Source organism: Budorcas taxicolor, chromosome 7, assembly GCF_023091745.1.
Source record: "Budorcas taxicolor isolate Tak-1 chromosome 7, Takin1.1, whole genome shotgun sequence".
Lineage (NCBI taxonomy): Eukaryota > Metazoa > Chordata > Mammalia > Artiodactyla > Bovidae > Budorcas > Budorcas taxicolor.
The window spans coordinates 38,354,469-38,372,499 of record NC_068916.1 but is presented as its reverse complement, the minus strand read 5'-3'; the positions used below and the strand labels follow the sequence as shown (position 1 = coordinate 38,372,499).

At 38.2% G+C, this 18,031-nt stretch overlaps 1 protein-coding gene and 1 pseudogene across 1 annotated transcript in view; both read left to right on the top strand.

The window, feature by feature from the left end:
- The window catches only part of UIMC1 (ubiquitin interaction motif containing 1), a 129,833-nt gene that overhangs the window by 26,570 nt on the left and 85,232 nt on the right, over nt 1-18,031 (top strand). Inside the window, exon 3 of the mRNA XM_052643052.1 lies at nt 7,253-7,337. Coding sequence (XP_052499012.1) covers nt 7,253-7,337 — 85 coding nt within the window. The remainder of the gene's footprint in view (nt 1-7,252; nt 7,338-18,031) is intronic.
- On the top strand, nt 14,055-15,224 carry LOC128050716 (selenide, water dikinase 1-like; annotated as a pseudogene).

The window sequence follows — 18,031 nt, the reverse complement described above, 5'->3', positions numbered from 1 at the left end:
CTGCCTGTTTGTAGGTCATATCCAGTAAGACAGTGAAGTAAGTCACTGTTTTTTCATCTAAGTTTACCTCTCACTCTTCTTTATCTGCTGTCTCATTTGATGGTAGAACCACTCATTTGCCTCAGGTTATAAAGCTCAGAATTGTCTCTGACTCTTCATTTTATTGTATTGCTTTTGCAACTGCCTTCTTTCACTTGACATATGTTTTCAAGGTTCATCCATATTGTAGCATAGAACAGTACTTAATCCCTGTTAAAAATTTTTATGAATTTATTTATTTTTGGCTGAGCTGGGTCTTTGTTGCTGCACACGGGCTTTCTCTAGTTGAGGTGAGTAGGGGCTACTTTCTAGTTGTGGTGCAGGGCTTCTCTTTGTGGTACCTTCTCTTGTTGCAGAGCACAGGCTTTAGGGCGTGCAGGCTCAGTAGTTGTGGGGCAGGGGATTAGTTGCCCTACTGCGTGTGAAATCTTCTCAGATCAAGGATTGAACCTGTATCCCCTGTGATAGCAGGCAGATTCTCAACCTCTGGGCTATCAGGGAAGTCTTCTTCATGCCTTTTTTCCCCTACAGTGACTGTACCATTTTACATTACCATTTTACATTCCCATCAGCAATATACTGGGATTCCATTTTCTCTACATTCTTGCTAACACTTGTTATTTTTAATAACAAGTTTAATTTAATATCACCCTAGTGGCTTCCCTGGTGACTCAGAGGTTAAAGCATCTGCCTGCAATGCAGGAGACCTGGGTTTGATCCCTGGGTCAGGAAGATCCCCTGGTGAAGGAAATGGCAACCCACTCCAGTATTCTTTCCTGGAGAATCCCATGGACGGAGGAGCCTGGTGGGCTACAGTCCACGGGGTCGCAAAGAGTCAGACACGACTTCACTTTCACTTTCACTTTCGCTTTCAGTGGATGTATCATGGTTTCTCATTGTGGTTTTGACTTGAATTTCCCTAATGGCTAATGGACTTGTGTGTCTTTTTTTACTTGTTAGCCATTTGTATAGGTTCTTTGAAGAAATGCCTGTTCAAGTTCTCCGTCCATTTTTACCTTGCAGTTTTTCTTTTTGTTGTTGAGTGGTTAAGTTTTCTTTTTCTATTTTGCATGTTAAACCTCTTATCAGATACATTATTTGCAAATATATTCTTCCATTCTAGGAGATGTCTTTTCACTTTCTTGATAATGTTCTTTGAGGCACAATAGTTTTAAATTTTGAAAAAGTCCAAGTTACCTTTTTTTCTCTCTTCGGTTATTTAATGCTTTTGGTGTTGTAGCTAAAGAATTATTACCAAATCTAAAGTCATGAAGTTGATCCCTAAGAGTTTTCTAATTTTAGCTGTTACAGTTTGGTCTTTGTTCCATTTTGAAATAATTTTTGTGTATGGTATGAGATGGCATGTGTGTGTGTAGTGTTAAAATATACATAACATAATTTAGGATTTTAACCATTTTTAGATTATATATATTCACATATATATTGTTGTTGAATGGTGAAAGTTGCTCAGTTGTGTCCTACTCTTTGCAACCCCATTGACTCTACAGTCCATGGAATTCATCAGGCCAGAATACCAGAGTGGGTAGCCTGTGGATCTTACGAACCCAGGTCTCCCACATTGCAAGCAGATTCTTTACCAACTGAGCTATCAGAGAATCCCTAAACATGCTTCTGCCTGTTTTCAAACCAGGGACCTTTTGTGTATGGGGTGAACGTTATAACCACTACACTACAGAAATGCCCGTTGAATTGTAGGGGTTCTTTATATATTGTGGACAGTTAGCCCCTTGTCAGATAAATGATTTGCGCATATTTTCTCCCATTCCATAGGTTGCCTTTGTACTCTGTTGATAGTCTTTTTATGCAGAGTAGTTTTAAATTTAGTCCAGTTTATCTGGTTTTTGTATTACTGCATGTGCTTTGGTGTCATATCCAAAAAGTCATGCCAAATCTTCCATGTCATGAAGCTTTTCCCCTATGTTTTCTTCTGTGTGTGCTCGGTCATGTCCAACTCTTTGTGATTCCATGCACTATAGCTGTCAGGCTCTGCTGTCTGTGGAATTTTTCAGGCAAGAATACTGGAGTGGGTTCCCATTTCCTTCCCCATGTTTTCTTCTAAGAGTTTTAAAATTTTAAGTGTTATATTTAGGTCTTTGATCGATTTTATGTAATTAGCTTTCGTGTATCATATAAGATAGGGATCTAACTTCTTTTTTGCTTGTGCATATCCAGTTTTTCCAGCACCATTTGTGGGTATTTTAACTTTTAACCTAGGTATTTGTTTATGTTTTATTTGGATTTCTTGTAGGTAGCACATGGTTTGAGGTTTCTAATTTTATACAGTTCTGAGAATCTCTTTTTTAAATGGATGTGGCTGGATTATTTATATGTAATAAAGTTACTGAGGTACTTTAAAAGGTACCATCCAACTGATTGTTTCCGCATTGGTTCTTTGTTTTCTTCCCATTCTTGTTGATTTAATTTTATTTTTGCATTATGTAGAAAATTGCTTTATTGAATAAATTAAATGTATAGAGAAAGATATTCTCAAGTTATCTTGCTTCTCCATTCTATACACCCTATTCCACATCCCTCACACCACTGATAACCAATTTCATTAATTTTTTTTATTCTTAAAACATTGCTTTAAAGCAAAAATAAGCCCATTCATGTTTTTTCTCTCTCTCTTTAAATATTTATTTATTTGGCAGTTTAGTTCAGTTCGGTTTAGTCGCTCAGTCGTATCCGACTCTGCGGCCCCATGAATCGCAGCACACCAGGCCTCCCTGTCCATTACTAATTCCCAGAGTTCACTCAAACTCATGTCTATCGAGCCGGTGATGCCATCCAGCCATCTCATCCTCTGTCGTCCCCTTCTTTGCCTGTCCCCAATCCCTCGCTGCGTCACGTCTTTTCCAATGAGTCAACTCTTTGCATGAGGTGGCCAAAGTGTTGGAGTTTCAGCTTTAGCATCAGTCCTTCCAGTGAACACCCAGGACTGATCTCCTTTAGAATGGACTGGTTGGTTCTCCTTGCAGTCCAAGGGACTCTTAAGAGTCTTCTCCAATACCACAGTTCAAAAGCATCAATTCTTTAGCGCTCAGCTTTCTTCACAGTCCAACCCTCACATCCATACATGACTGGAAAAACCATAGCCTTGGCTAGATGGACCTTTGTTGGCAATGTAATGTCTCTGCTCTTGAATATGCTATCTAGGTTGGTCATAACTTTCCTTCCAAGGAGTAAGTGTCTTTTAATTTCATGGCTGCAGTCACCACCTGCAGTGATTTTGGAGCCCCCCAGAATAAAGTCTGACACTGTTTCCACTGTTTCCCCATCTATTTGCCAGAAGTGATGGGACCAGATGCCATAATCTTAGTTTTCTGAATGTTGTACTGCAACTTAGTTGTGGCACATGGGATTTTCAGTCTTTGTTGTGACTTGAGGGATCTAGTTCCCTGACCAGGGATCGAACCCAGGCCCCTTGTACTGGGAGCACAGAGTCTTAGCCACTGCACTCCAGGGAAGTGTCCCCATTCATGTTTTCTTCTGCTTCTTCTTATGTGAAATGTTGCATATCTATTTGCATCTTGTTCTTCTCTCAGAACAGTGTATCTTGTAGCTTATTCCTTTCATTTTCTCATTGTTTTCTTGTATTTCTTTAGTGGCGCTTTCAGATTTTTACTTGAATCTATTTTCCTTTGGAGACCACCCATGCCTTTTTTTTAAAGGGAACCCTCTTGCATTGTTGGTGGGAATGTAAATGGATACAGCTACTATGGAGAACAGTGTGGAGCATTCCAGATCAGCGGCAGCATACAGATTCTTTTTTGGGGCCCCACCAGGGATTGAACCTGGGCCCCCTGCATTGGGAGCTCAGAATCTTAGCTCCTGGACCACTGGGGAAGTCCCTGTTTTTCTTTTTTGAGATAATTTTATCTATTTTCAGTTTTGGTTTTATCAAGTTTCAATTTATTTGTTCCCTTCCTTGTTGGTTTATGGTTTGAGCTTTCTGATTCTAGGCTTTTCTTAATCTGTAGATGGTTCTTTAAAATTTGTTTGGGATGTGGTAATTTCCTTTTCTGGGTTGATGATTAGAGAATATTCATAAACTTAAATGTTTTTATTTACATTTTCTCTTTCTGTTTTATAGTTGCTTGGTTTGAAATTTCTTTTTTTTATTCGTGTATTTACTGGACAAAAGCTTCTTTTTAGTGTAATTCATTTTAGTTTTTTTATGGATGGTATTATTGATATTAGAAGAGAGGTTGGCATGTTTATTTTTTTTCTTCAGGACTTGTCATGTTTTTCCTCCTTTCTTTTTATTTTATGAAATCTGAGGGGGTACCATCTCTTCTTTGTGTATCTTCCTCTTTTCTATTGGCAGTAGGTCTTTGAGGTTGCCACTTTTGTTTCTTTCACTTTCAAGCCCTTTAAAATGTAGCTGATTATGTGAAATACCACGTCTTGGACCAATGTTTGGTCTTAGTGTCAGACATTCTAATTTTGAAGGTGGTTTTGTCTGTGTTCTGAAGTTTTTCATCTCTTTTTCTTGTTTTTCATATAGTCTCTTAAGGCTTCTCTTTCTTTGTTCTGTTTACTCATAGACTTGCAATAGCACTGGGAACTCTGTTAGAATTTGCTGTTTCTCTGCTCACTGGTTATTTGAATTCTGTGGTATGATTTGTCTCCTAATAATGTTGAAGGCATTGGTCATAGGTGGTATTATTTCTGGTCCTTATTGCATGCTAAGTTGCTTCAATCGTGTCCAACTCTTTGTAACCCCATGGATCATAGTCCATCAGGCTCCTCCGTTCATGGGATTTTCCAGGCAAAAATACTGGAGTGGGTTGCCATTTCCTCCTCCAGGGAATCTTCCTGACCCAGGGATGGAACCCAGGTCTCCTGCGTCTCCTGGATTGGCAGGCAGGTTCTTTACCACTAGTGCCACCTGGGAAGCCCTATTGGTTTTGTGTTTTTTTCTGGCAGGATATATGGAGAGAGTCAATTTAGGTAGGTGGCTCAGTGGTAAAGAATCCAGTGCAGGAGATGCAGGGTAGATTCCTGGGTTGGGAAGATCTCCTGGAGGAGGAAATGGCAACCCACTCCAGTATTCTTGCCTGGAAAGTCTCAGAGACAGAGGAGCCTGGCTGGCTACAGTCCACAGGGTCACAAAGAGTCAGACACAGCTAAGTGACTGAGCATGCACACACAATTACTGTTATCTTCTAGACCTTTCATTTTTAGCCATTCTGGATCACTTTGTTATAACCCAGCCTCATAGCATTGAGTTTAATTTTTTGTTATATTAATTTTATTTCTTTTTCTATATTCTTTGATTTTTGACTCTGCTTTTGGCATATATTTTGGTATATCTTTTTATATCTGAATTTATAGAAATGCTTTTGGTAGTTCCTTCTTTTTTTTTTAAATTTAGCTCTCTGTAGTCTGGTTTGTCAGTTGTAAATAGTATCCTTTGACTTTCACTTATAGTGCATGCAATAGAAAATGAACTTATTTTACTTTCCATTTCTGATTTCTCTCAATTATTAGGTGTGTCATTTCTGCATATAATATTTACACGTTTTATTCTGTTCTTATCTCTACTTTTGTTTTAGTCTTAGTTCTAAAATTAAATATGTTAAATATTTTCTATCAATTCTTTTGCCAGGTTTTTCTAATCATTTTTTAGTTGAATAGTGCTTGATTTTTACTAGATTTGTCAAGTAGGTCTTGTGACTAGATTATTTCCTAAGTTGTTATGTTTTTGATACTGTTTTTCTATAGTCTTGATATCTGAAAGACTGCTTAATGAGATCCAACATCTTTGGTTTAAAATTTTCTTTTTTCCCTTGAATTTCTTTAAAATGCTGCCTTCTTGATTTTTGCTTTGTATGTTATGTTTGATAAGTCTGATTTATTTTCCTTTTTTTGGTAAGTGACTAGTCCTTTTTGTTAGTATGAATGCCAAGAATTTTTCTTTAAGGTGAGATACGTATATTATATGTATGTGTTAGGAAACTGGTCATAGTGAACTTTCAATATGTCAGTTCAGTTCAATTGCTCCGTCGTGTCTGACTCTTTGAGACCCCATGGAGTGTAGCTTGCCAAGCTTCCCTTTCCATCACCAACTCCCAGAGCTTGCTCAAATTCATGTCCATTGAGTCAGTGATGCCATCGAACCATCTCATCCTCTGCCTTTTTTCCCTTGTAAATTTTATTTATTATAATCTTAATGTCAGTTTGTTTCATTGTTTGTTTTCTTCATCAGAGATCCCAGTTATATATTTATGGGATCACCTTTACCTGTATTCTTTTTTTTTTTCATTTTTAATGACATTTATTGTTTTTTTCTTAATTTTACAAGCAATACCTGTTGATTGTGGACAGTTAGAAACACGTAAAAGCCTAAACTAAAAAATGACAACCACCCACAAACCCCACCCTGTAGAGATAACCACCATTAGCATTTTGATGCATTCTGCCCCCCCCACCTCCCACACACCGTAATTGAAGTATAATTTATCCAAAACATTGTATTAGTTCCAGGTGCACAAAATAGTGATTTGCATCCATTTTATCCAATCTATGGTACTTGTTTCCTCACAATAAATATTTTATGAAATGTTTTCATTTTTACTATTTGTATAGATTAAAAAAAGATACCTATATAATTGTTGTGAATTGTATTTCCATATACATACAAGCTCTTTGGGTATGTTTTTCTATGAAGTGTCTTAACATGTTTTTTGCCTGTGGGAGGGTGCTTTGTGTTGATTTGTAAGAGCTCTTTATATATAAGGAAAATTAGCCCTTTATCTGATAAATATGTTACATACTTTTCCCTGGTTGTTCTGTTGCTTTTTAAAGTACTGATTTAAAAGAAGTGAGTATGCACTGGGCTTAAACATTACTGACTTTGAAACATTGAATCGAGGTTTCTCTGAACTTGGGTGCATACTTGCTGGTATTTTACAGATGGGCCAGTTTTTATATGAGCTTGACTATGACATAATTATATCTGTATATCACAGTGTTTTATTTTTATTGGTTCTGAATCTACATTTTTTTTTTCTAACATAAAAATCTGTTTCTGATGTTTTCTTTGAACATTTACAAAGAATGTTACAAAACATTTACAAAAACACTGATTCTTTAGAGGTTTAGTGGCCTCTGTTAGCTGTAGAGGAGGATAGAAAGAGTACTACTTTTAATGGCAATCAACCTGATCATGTTTCTTGTTTTGCAACAGGAACCAAAGGAGGAAAATGGATTGCAGAAAACGAAGGCAAAACTGTCAAATAGAGCAAAGTGTTTGGCTAAAAGAAAAATTGCACGTATGTTTTCATTTTTGTGTTGAGAATGGTTTGGAAGTTTCAGCAGTCATAGAATTGACACTAGTTTCTTCATTAAGAAGAGGTTTCTCTGAATAAGAATGTGTGTGGTTCTTGTTAATTCTGGATTCCATTAAAATTTGTGGGATCACAGTTACCCAGAGTGTATAAAATTGATTATTAAAGGCAGCATGTTGAAATTAAGAATGTACCCTTTCAGAGTTAGGCACACTTGGTTTTGAATCCTTGTTTCCACTTACTATGTGGACTTTAGGCAAGCCACTACAGCCTACTGCTGTTACCTCATCAATAAAATGAAGATAACACGTAGAAAATCACTTAGTGGCTCCAATAATGGTGTTACTGTTTTGATCACTAAAATTCTGTGTGTCTCCTTTACTCTCAGCACTTTATTCTGGTATCAGATGTGTAAGGTTTTTTTTTCTCCCCTACACAAAGCACTTCTCCAATTCTTTGGACACTGGGTGCCCTACAGTTTATGGAAATATGACACTGTCAGATCCCACAAGCTAAAGGCATAGTTCTGCATGACTTCCCCTTCTTTTAGATGACAATTGCAGGTCCAGGTTGGTACCTATGCTTCTGACCCATTGGCTATAAATCAGAGGTTCTTGTGACCCTTTTTTGTGTTCAATTAATTTGCCAAAATGGCTCTCAGAATTTAGGGAACAGTTTACTTATTAGATGACTGGTTTATTATAAAGGATATAACTTAGTAACAGCCAGATTGACTTCCCTCGTGGCTCAGACTATAAAGTGTGTGCCTACAATGCCAGAGACCTGGGTTCAATCCCTGGGTCGGGAAGATCTCCTGGAGAAGGAAATGGCAACCCACTCTAGTATTCTTGCCTGGAGAATCCTATGGACAGAGGAGCCTGGTAGTCTACAATCCATGGGATCGCAAAGAGTTGGACATGACTGAGCAACTTCACTTTCACTTTCATTATAAAGGATGTAACTCAGTAACAGCCCAGATTGAAGATATAGGGCAAGATATAGGAGACCTGAGACCTCCTTGACCTACCCAGGTATGTCACCTTCTCAGTCCCTGTACATGTTCACCAACCTGGAGGCTCACCAAACATTATAGTTCAGGTATTTTATGAAGTCTTCATTATACAGGTATGATTGATTAAATCATTGTTCATTGGTGATTGGTCCAACTTCCAGCCAGTTGCTCTTCCTTCTCTGGAGGTTGGGGAGTTGGAATAAAAGTTCTAATCCTCTAGTAGCTTGGTTGGTTCCCCTGGCAACCAGCCCCCATCCTTAGGGGCTTTCCAAAAGTAAGTTCATTAATAGAATCTCTGGTGTGCCTAAAAGGGAATTGTTATGAATAACAAAAGATACCTTTATTGCTCTTTTCATTTAGGAAATTCCAGTTGTTAGGAGCTGTTAGGAAATTCCAGGATTATTAGAAGCTCTGTGTCAGGTGCCAAGATTCAGTATATATCATTATAAATCACAATATCACAAAAATTATTTATTGGAAGTTTTTTCTCTTCTGACTTTGTTACTCAATTGTGAAGTTATTTAATAATGACTATAATTTTGCATTTTAATGTCATGTGAGATGTTTAAGTATTTCAGTGAACTTGTTAAAATGTATGTTAACTAGCTGAGATTATTACAAAACGTTGAAGATACAGCAGAATTTTTTTCACTATTAATTTGAATTTAGGTGATTTAAAGTATAATTCTCAGCATTATAAAATAAGCCATAATTGTTGTCGTTGCTAAATCGTTGTGGTGTATCTAGAGGTGGCTGTCACTGTGATCTCCATGAGGCAGCAGTGTGCAGTGGCATGAAGTAAGGTCTTAATTCCCTACCCAGGAGTTGAACCTGGGCAACGTGGATGAAAACCAGGAATCCAGACCAGCAAAGGCTAGAGGCTAATTTTTTTCCTGGATCTTTGCCCCCAGTGAAAGATGCATTTATCATGGAGACAAAAACTGTAAATGCAGGTATAAAGTTTATTATTAGAGACATAGCATAAGAACAAGTGGGAGGAGCACACAGAGAAACAGTTTGTTTAGTTAAGATAGAAGCAAGGCAGAGATGCACCTGGAGAGAAGGGGTGTGGGCGTCCCCCATAGTGAGGAGCACAGAAAATGTTAAGTCATTTATATAGGACAGTTCTTCCTAGTCTTATTTAGCCACTTATCTGGTTTCTTTTTCCACACCTGACCTGTCCTAACCCTCCCCTGGGTGTGCACAGACCTTTCAGTTAAGATGGATCCCACCGAAAAGGCTTATGGAAGGGGGGTAGCAAGGCTTACTTGGTCTGGCGTCCCCTGCCCTTTTGACCCCATGAAGGATTTTTGCGTATGCATAGTGTCTCCTTTGCCCTAAGGATGGGGGAGTGTGTGACCTCTTAATCTTTTAACAGGTTTTGGTCCCACTCTGTCCCTGCCCTAAAACTGCCCAATGTCCAGTTATTTACCCTGTTCTTGTTGGTTTTTATATTGAGGTATAGATCTTAAAATATAGACAGAAGTCCAGTCATAAATTTGTAGTCCTGGAGCCCATTTGTCTCTTACTTCAGGAAATGTAAACGGCCTGGTAATGAATGACCGGCCCTAGGAGATATGAACAGGAGGCCAGTTGTAGATAGCTGACCTGGGGCCCATCTGTGTGCTGCCTCAACTATGATTGTGTGTTAGTCACTCAGTTGTGTCTGACACTTTGTGATCCCATGGACTGTAGCCCACCAGGCTTCTCTGTCCATGGGATTCTCCAGGCAGGAATACTGGAGTGGATTGCCATGCTTTTCTCCAGGGGTCGAACGCAGGTCTCTTAAATCTGCCTTGACAGGTGGGTTCTTTACCACTGGTGATACCTAGTAGCTCAGACAGTAAAGAAGCTTTATGTGTAGTAGGTTTTAAAGTCAGGTAGCATCAGTCCTCCTGCTTTGTTCCTTTCCTTCAGTATTGTGTTGACTATTCTAGATTTTTTGCCCTTTCCATATAAACTTTTATTTTTTTCATTTTGAATGCCTTAATTTATATTAGTCAATAAAATATGTAAAGATTTAAGTGGGCAGACAATTCCCATCATCTTAATAAAGGCACTGTTTCCTTTGGAAAAGAAATTGATTGAAGTAGTTGTTACTACTTTTTATCTGAGCCTGGATAAAAGATTTATTTCTGAGGAAGGAGTGAGAGAGGTCTCCACATACACAAAAAGGACTGTTATAAGAGAGATGAAAAAATGTAGCTTTTTTCCTGAGATGATTTAGAGAGCAGAACTAGGACACAGACCACAGGGAAGATGATCTGATTTCAAGAAAGAATTGTCTACTAGCTGAGCTGTCCAAAGATAGGGTGGGCCACCTGGCCAGGTAGGCAGAAAGCTGGCCTGGATGACTTTTAAGATTCTTTCCAGCTCTGATATTATATGAGGCTCTATTAAGTACAGAAGCAAAAAAAAAAAAAAGACCACACTTTGTAAACAGAATATCACTATTCTGGGGGCAAAAGTTGCTGCTGATGGTTTTCCGTTGGCTGACAAATGAACATTGCCTATGGAATGTGGAAGAGACACATTCTTAGTAGTGAAAATTAGGTTTACTTTGGGCCAGACTGGAATCAGCTTCTTTTTACATGCAAAATCTTAAAAAAAAATTCAACCATATACTTGGCGTATAGTGGGGGCTTTATAAATATTTATTGAACATTAAGAACTGGTAGTTCTACTTAAGATTATCCCCCATTTTAGAGAAGAAGAAACAGGCTGAGACCAATTAAGTGACTTTTGTAAGATTATCCAACCACTAAGTGGGTGAGTCTTTATTCAAACAAGGACTATTAATTCTCATACTCAGGTTCAGTGAGTGAAAGAAAGTATTTGATATGAGTTTATCTCAAGCTGACATGTATGTGTGTGTGGACCTAATGGAGGCAGAGCAGTGGTCAGTGCCTTTGTCTGAGACCACATTTGTCTCGGGAGACAGACTCTAGAGAGCATGTCCCAGGACTGGCCAGCTCTCCAGATGACCCATACCCTTCTTCTGATGTAATCACTCAACTTAATCCAAATCGTTTCATTGATGTCTTAGCAAAAACAGTATTTTCATTTCAGTCCAGTGTTTAGTTTGGTGGGTGGGGGTGTGGGGCATGGGATGACCCAGGCTGGCAAGCTGCACTGGTTGGAGTAGGTGGTTTGCTTTTGTTGTTGTTTAGTTGTTCTGTTGTATCTGACTTTTTTGCAACTCCATGGACTGTAGCCTGCCAGGCTCCTCTGTCCATGGATTACCCAGGCATGCGTACTGGAGTGGGTTGCCATTTCCTTCTCTCCATATAAACTTTAGAATAAGTTTGTTTGTATGTACAAAATTGCTGGAATTTTGATTTCGATTATATTGAATCTACAGATCAGGTTTGTAAAATTGATATCTTGACATTATATAAGTCTTTGTGTCCCATGATATGGAATCCCTTTAGTTAGTTAATTTTTACTTGATTTTGTTAATCAGAGTTTTGTAGCTCTCCTCATATAGATCTTGTACATTATTTTATTACCAATGTAAATGGTATTGTGTTTTAAGTTTCAAATTCATGTGTGCATGTAGTTCCTGACTCTTTGCAACCCCTGGACTGTAGCCTACCAGGCTCCTTTGTCGATGGAATTTTCTAGGCAAGAATATTAGAATGGGTTGCCATTTCCTACTCCAGGGGATCTTTCTGACTCAGGGATTGAACCTGTGTCTGTTGCATCTGCTGCAGTGGCAGATGTATTCTTTACCATTGCACCACCTGGAAAGCATCAGATTTCAAGTTACACTTGTTCATTTCTGGTATATGGAATGTGATTGACTACTGTTCTTGTATATCAGAACCTTAGTATACTTACTTCTAGGAATTTTGTTGATTTTGTTGGATTTTCTACTTAGATGATAGTGTGATTTGTGAACAAAGACAGTTTTACTTTTTCTCTTCCTTGTCTGTATGCCTTTTATTTCCTTTTCTTGTCTTATTGAGTTAGCTGGTATGTCCAGTACAGTGTTGAAAAGGAGTGATGAGAGGGCCATTGTAGCCTTTTTCCTATTTATAATGGGAAAGCTTTGAGTTTTTTCCTTTTAGTATGATGTTAGCTATACGTTTTTCTTTATAGATTATTCTCCATCAAGTTGAGAAAATTCTCTGTTCCTAATTTATCGAGAGGTTTTATCATGGATGAGTGATTTTATCCACTGCTTTTTCTGAATCTATTGAATATGATCATGTGATTTTTCTTTTTCATTCTGTTTATGCATTGCATTATGTTAATTAATTTTTGAATGTTGAACTAGCATGCACATCTGGGATAAATTCCATTTGGTCATGGTGTATAATTCTTTTTATGTATTGTTAGGTTCAATTTGCTAATATTTTGTTAAGTTTTGCATCTGTGTTCATGAGAGATATTGGTCTGTACTTTTCTTGTAACATTTTTGTCTAGTTTTAGTGTTAGGGTTAACGTGGTCACATGGAAGAACTTATGTAGTATTCCCTCTGTTTCTATCCTCTGAAAGAGATTGTAGAGAATTTGTATAATTTCTTCTTTAAATATTTGGTAGAATTTATTAGTGAATCCACCTGGGCCTGTTGTTTTTTGTTGTGCAAGGTTAATTATGAATTCTGTTTCTTTAATAGGTATAGTCAGACTGTCCTTTTTTTTTAATGTGAGTGTTGGCAGATTGTGTCTTTCAAGAGAATTGGTCTGTTCCATTGAGGTTATCAAATTTGTGGACATAGAGTTGTTCATGCTGCTGCTACTGCTAAGTCACTTCAGTCGTGTCCAACTCTCAGCTACCCTATGGGCTGCAGCCCACCAGGATTCTCCATCCATGGGATTTTCCAGGCAAGAGTACTGGAGTGGGGTGCCATTGCCTTTTCCGAGAGTTGTTCATAGTATTCCTTTATTATTCTTTTAATCTCCAAGAGGTCTGTAGTGATGTCCCCTCTTTCATTTCTGGTACTAGAAATTTATGTCCTCTCTTAGTTTAGTCAGCCTAGCTAGTGGTTTATCAATTTTATTGATTTTTAAAAAAATACATCAGCTTTTATTTTGGTTCATTTTCTCTATTCACTTCTCAATTTCAATTTCATTGATTTCTGCTGTAGTTTTTATTATTTTTTCTTCTGCTTACTTTGTATTTAATTTGCTCTCTCTCTCGTTTTTTTTTTTTTTTTCCTGGTTCCCTAAGGTTAGATGATTGATTTTAGATCTTTTTTTGTCAGTGTATGCACTCAGTGCTGTTAGATGATTGATTTTAGATCTTTTTTCCCAGTGTATGCACTCAATGCTATAAATCCCCTCTAAGCATTGCTTTTGCTGCATCCCAGAAATTTTGATAAGTTGTGTTTTCATTTTCATTTGATTCAAAGTATTTTTATATTTCTCTTGAGATTTCTTCTTTGAGCCATGAGTTATTTAAAGTATGTTGTTTAATCTCCATTTATTTTGAGATTTTCCTGTTATTTTTCTAATTGATTTCTAGTTTAATTTCATTGTGGTCTGAGAGCAGACATTGCATGATTTCTCTTACTTTAAATTTGTTAAGGTACCGTGCCTGGTACTTTGTGGGAGTGACAGAGTCCTGTTTGTGGGAGGAGGCAGAGGATGCAAAGCAAACTGGTGAATCTATAAAGAAACCAGCCTCATAGGAGAGGGAGAGGAGGAGCCCAACTGTGAGGTGTGTGGGCTCAAGAACCATATCTGAGCGGGAGTACTTTAATTGGGAAAGTTATAAATTGGAAAACAGCTTCTGGTTAACTAGGTTCACTTAACTGAAGGGTCCAGCTTCAAAGGGCTCTAAGATGTCCTGCAGAAATTGCTGGAGTCCTTACAGGAGAACCACTTCCAAGAAGAGCAATTTCTTGTAGCAGATGTGCCAAGACTTGGCATTGGGATGGACACTTGTGTCTTTCCTCTGAGGCATGGCAGTCTTCCCTTGGTTCAAATTGCAGATTACATTTAGCCCATGGTTGCTGACCCTTATATGATGGGCAGGATAGCCTGTGCCAATGTCCTCAGTGACCTCTGTGCCATGGGGGGCACAGAATGTGACAACATGCTGATGCTTCTTGGAATCAGTCATAAAATGACCAACAGGGAAAGGGATAAAGTAATGCCCCTAAATATACAGGGTTTTAAAGATGCAGCAGAGGAGGTGGGAATGTCTATAATGGGTGGCCAAAGAGAGCTAAACCCCTGTGTTAAACCCATGGGTTGTTGTGGATACAACTGTCTGCCACCCCAACGAATTTGTCATGCCAGATAATGCAGTGCTGGGTGTGCTTGTGTTGACAAAACGTTTGGGGATGCAAGTGATCATGGCCATGCACCAGTGGCTGGACATTCCTGATAAATGGAATAAAATCAAGCTAGTGGTTCCCCAGGAAGATGTGGAGCTGGAGTACCAAGAGGCAATGATGAACATGGCCAGGCTCAACAGAACAGTGGCAGGACTCGTGTGTACATTCAATGCCCATGCAGCCACCAACATCACAGGCTTTGGGATTCTGGGCCATGCACAAAACCTGGCCAAACAGTAGAGAAACAAGGTGTCTTTGGTGATTCATAACCTTCCTATCCTGGCCAAGATGGCAGCTGTGAGCAAGGCCTGTGGAAACATGTTTGGCCTTATGCATGGGACCTGTCTGGAGATGTCAAAAGGCCTCCTGATCTGTTTACTTTGTGAGCAAGTAACTCAGTTCTATGCAGAGATAAAGTCCCCCAAATATGGTGAAGGCCAACAGGTATGGATTATTGGGATTATGGAGAAGGGTAACCACACATCCAGGATCATAGACAAGCCCCAGATCATTGAGGTTGCTTTGCAGTTGCCCACCCAGAATGTGAACCCCACACCTGGTGCCACCTCTTAATTTAGGCTGAAGCAGCTGTGTGGTTTTGTTTTAAATAGCTATTTCCTTTGTTGTCATTTCAATTAAAGACTATGAACAAAGAATAAGAAAAATAAAAGTTTTTATTTTGTCTTCACTTATTCTTTCTTTGGTATTCTTCCTTTGTTAATGTAGATCTGAGTTTTTGACCTAGATAATATTCCTTCTGTCTAAAGAACATCTTTCAACAATGTTTTACTCTACTTTCCTATTGCTTGCGTGGTTTCTGAGAAGTCAGATGTAACTCTTATCTTTGTTGCTCTATAGGTAAGGTGTTTTTTCCCTATGGCTTCTTTCAGCACTTTATCTTGGATTTTCAGCAGTTTGAAAACTATATGCCTTGGTATAGTTTTGGGGGTGCATTTTTGCTGGTTGGTGTTTTTTTTTTAATTGAAGGATAATTGCTTTACAGTGTTGTGCTGGTCTCTACCGTACATCAACATGAATCAGTCACATTCTTATCTATTTATCTATCTATATATCCCCTCTTGAGTCTCTCCCTACCCATTCCACCCCTATAGATGATCACAGAGTGCTAGGCTGGGCTCCCTGTGTTATACAGCAGCTTCCCTCTAGTACGTGTTTTACACTTGATAGTTTTGAAAAGGGGTAGGCTACCCACTCCTGTATTCATGGGCTTCCCTGGTGGCTCACACGGTAAAGAATCTGCCTGCAATGCGGGAGGCCAGGGTTCCATCCCTGGGTTGGGAAGATCCGTTAGAGGAGGGCATGGCAACCCACTCCAGTATTCTCACCTGGAGAATCCCCATGGACAGAGGAGCTGGGCAGTCTATAGTCCGTGGGGTTGCAAAGAGTTGGACAGGACTGTGTGAATAAGCATAGTATATATATGTCAGTGATACTTTTTCAATTTGTCCTACCCTGTCCGTCCCCCTCTGTGTCTACCAGACCATTCTCTATGTCTGCATAGAGAATAAATTAAAAAGTTCATCAGTACTATTTTTCTGGATTCCATCTGTATGTGTTAATATATGGTATTAGTTTTTCTCTTTCTGACTTACTTCACTCTGTGTAACATGCTCTAGGTTCGTCCACCTCACTACAACTGACTCAAATTCATTACTTTTTATGGCTGAGTATTATGTCATTGTATATATGTGCCACGACTTCTTTATCCATTCATCTGTTGATGGACATCTAGGTTGCTTCCCTGTCCTGGCTATTGTCAGTAGTGCTGCAGTGAACACTGGGGTGCTTGTGTCTTTTTGAATTGTGGTTTTCTCAGAGTATTTGCCCAGTAGTGGGATTACTGGGTCATATAGTAGTTTTATTACTAGTTTGTTAAGGAATCTCCATACTGTTCTCCATAGTGGCTGTACCAATTTACATTCCCACCAAAAGGGCAGTAGGATTCCATTTTGTCCACATCCTCTCCAGCATTTATTGTTTGTAGTTTTTTTGTTGCTGGTCATTCTGACTGGTATGAAGTGATACCTCATTGTAGTTTTGATTTGCATTTCTCTAAGTGATATTGAGCAATTTTTTCATGTGTTTATTAGCTATCTGTATGTCTTCTTTGAAGAAATATCTGTTTCTGCTGCTCATTTTTTGATTGGGCTGTTCATTTTTTGATATTATTATGAGTTGCATATATATTTTGGAGATTAATCCTTTGTCAGTTGCTTCATTTGCAGTTATTTTCTCCCATTCTGAGGGTTGTCTTCTAAAATTGTTCAACCTTTCCTTTCTTGTGCAAAAGCTTTTAATTTTAATTAGGTCTCATTGATTATTTTTGTTTTTATTTCCATTACTCTAGGAGGTGAGTCAAATAGGATCTTGCTATAATTTGTGTTGAAGAATATACTGCCTATGTTTTTCTCCAAGAACTTTATAGTTTCTGGCCTTACATTTAAATCTTTGATCCATTTTGAGTTTATTTTGTGTATGATATTAGGAAGTGTTCTAGTTTCATTCTTTCACATGTAGCTGTCCAGTTTTCCCAGCACCACTTATTGAAGAGGCTGTCTTTTCTCCATTGTATATATTCCTGCCTCCTTTGACAAAGATAAGGTGCCCATAGGTGTGTGGGTTTATCTCTGGGCTTTTTATCTTGTTCCATTGGTCTGTATTTCTGTTTTTGTGTCAGTACCATACTGTATTGATGACTGTAGCTTTGTAGTATAGTCTGAAGGCAGGAAAGTTGATTTCTCCAGGTGTGTTTTTCTCAAGATTGCTTTGGCTGTTTGGGGTCTTTTGTGTTTCCATACAGATTGTGAAGTTTTCTGTTCTAGTTCTGTGAAAAATGTCATTGGTAGTTGGATAGGGATTACATTGAATCTGCAGATTGCTTTGGGTAGTATTATCATAATATTAATTCTTCCAATCTAAGAACATGTTATATCTCTCCATTTGTTTGTGTCATCTTTGATTTCTTTCATCATGTCTTATAGTTTTATGCATAGAGGTCTTTTGTCTCTTTAGGTAGGTTTACTCTTAGGTATTTTATTCTTTTTGTTGCAATAGTTAATGGAATTGTTTCTTTAATTTTTCTTTCTGATTTTTTACTGTTAGTGTATAGGAATGCAAGGGATTTCTGTGTATTTTATATCCTGTGACTTTACTATATTCATTGATTAGCTCTAGTAATTTTCTGGTGGCATCTTTAGGGTTTTCTATGTATAATACCATGTTATCTTCAAATAGTGAGAGTTTTATTTTTTCTTCTCCAATCTAGATGTTTTTTATTTCTTTTCTGATTGCTGTTATTGGGACTTCCAAAACTATAATGACTAATAATGGTGGGAGTGATTACCCTTGTCTTCTTCCTA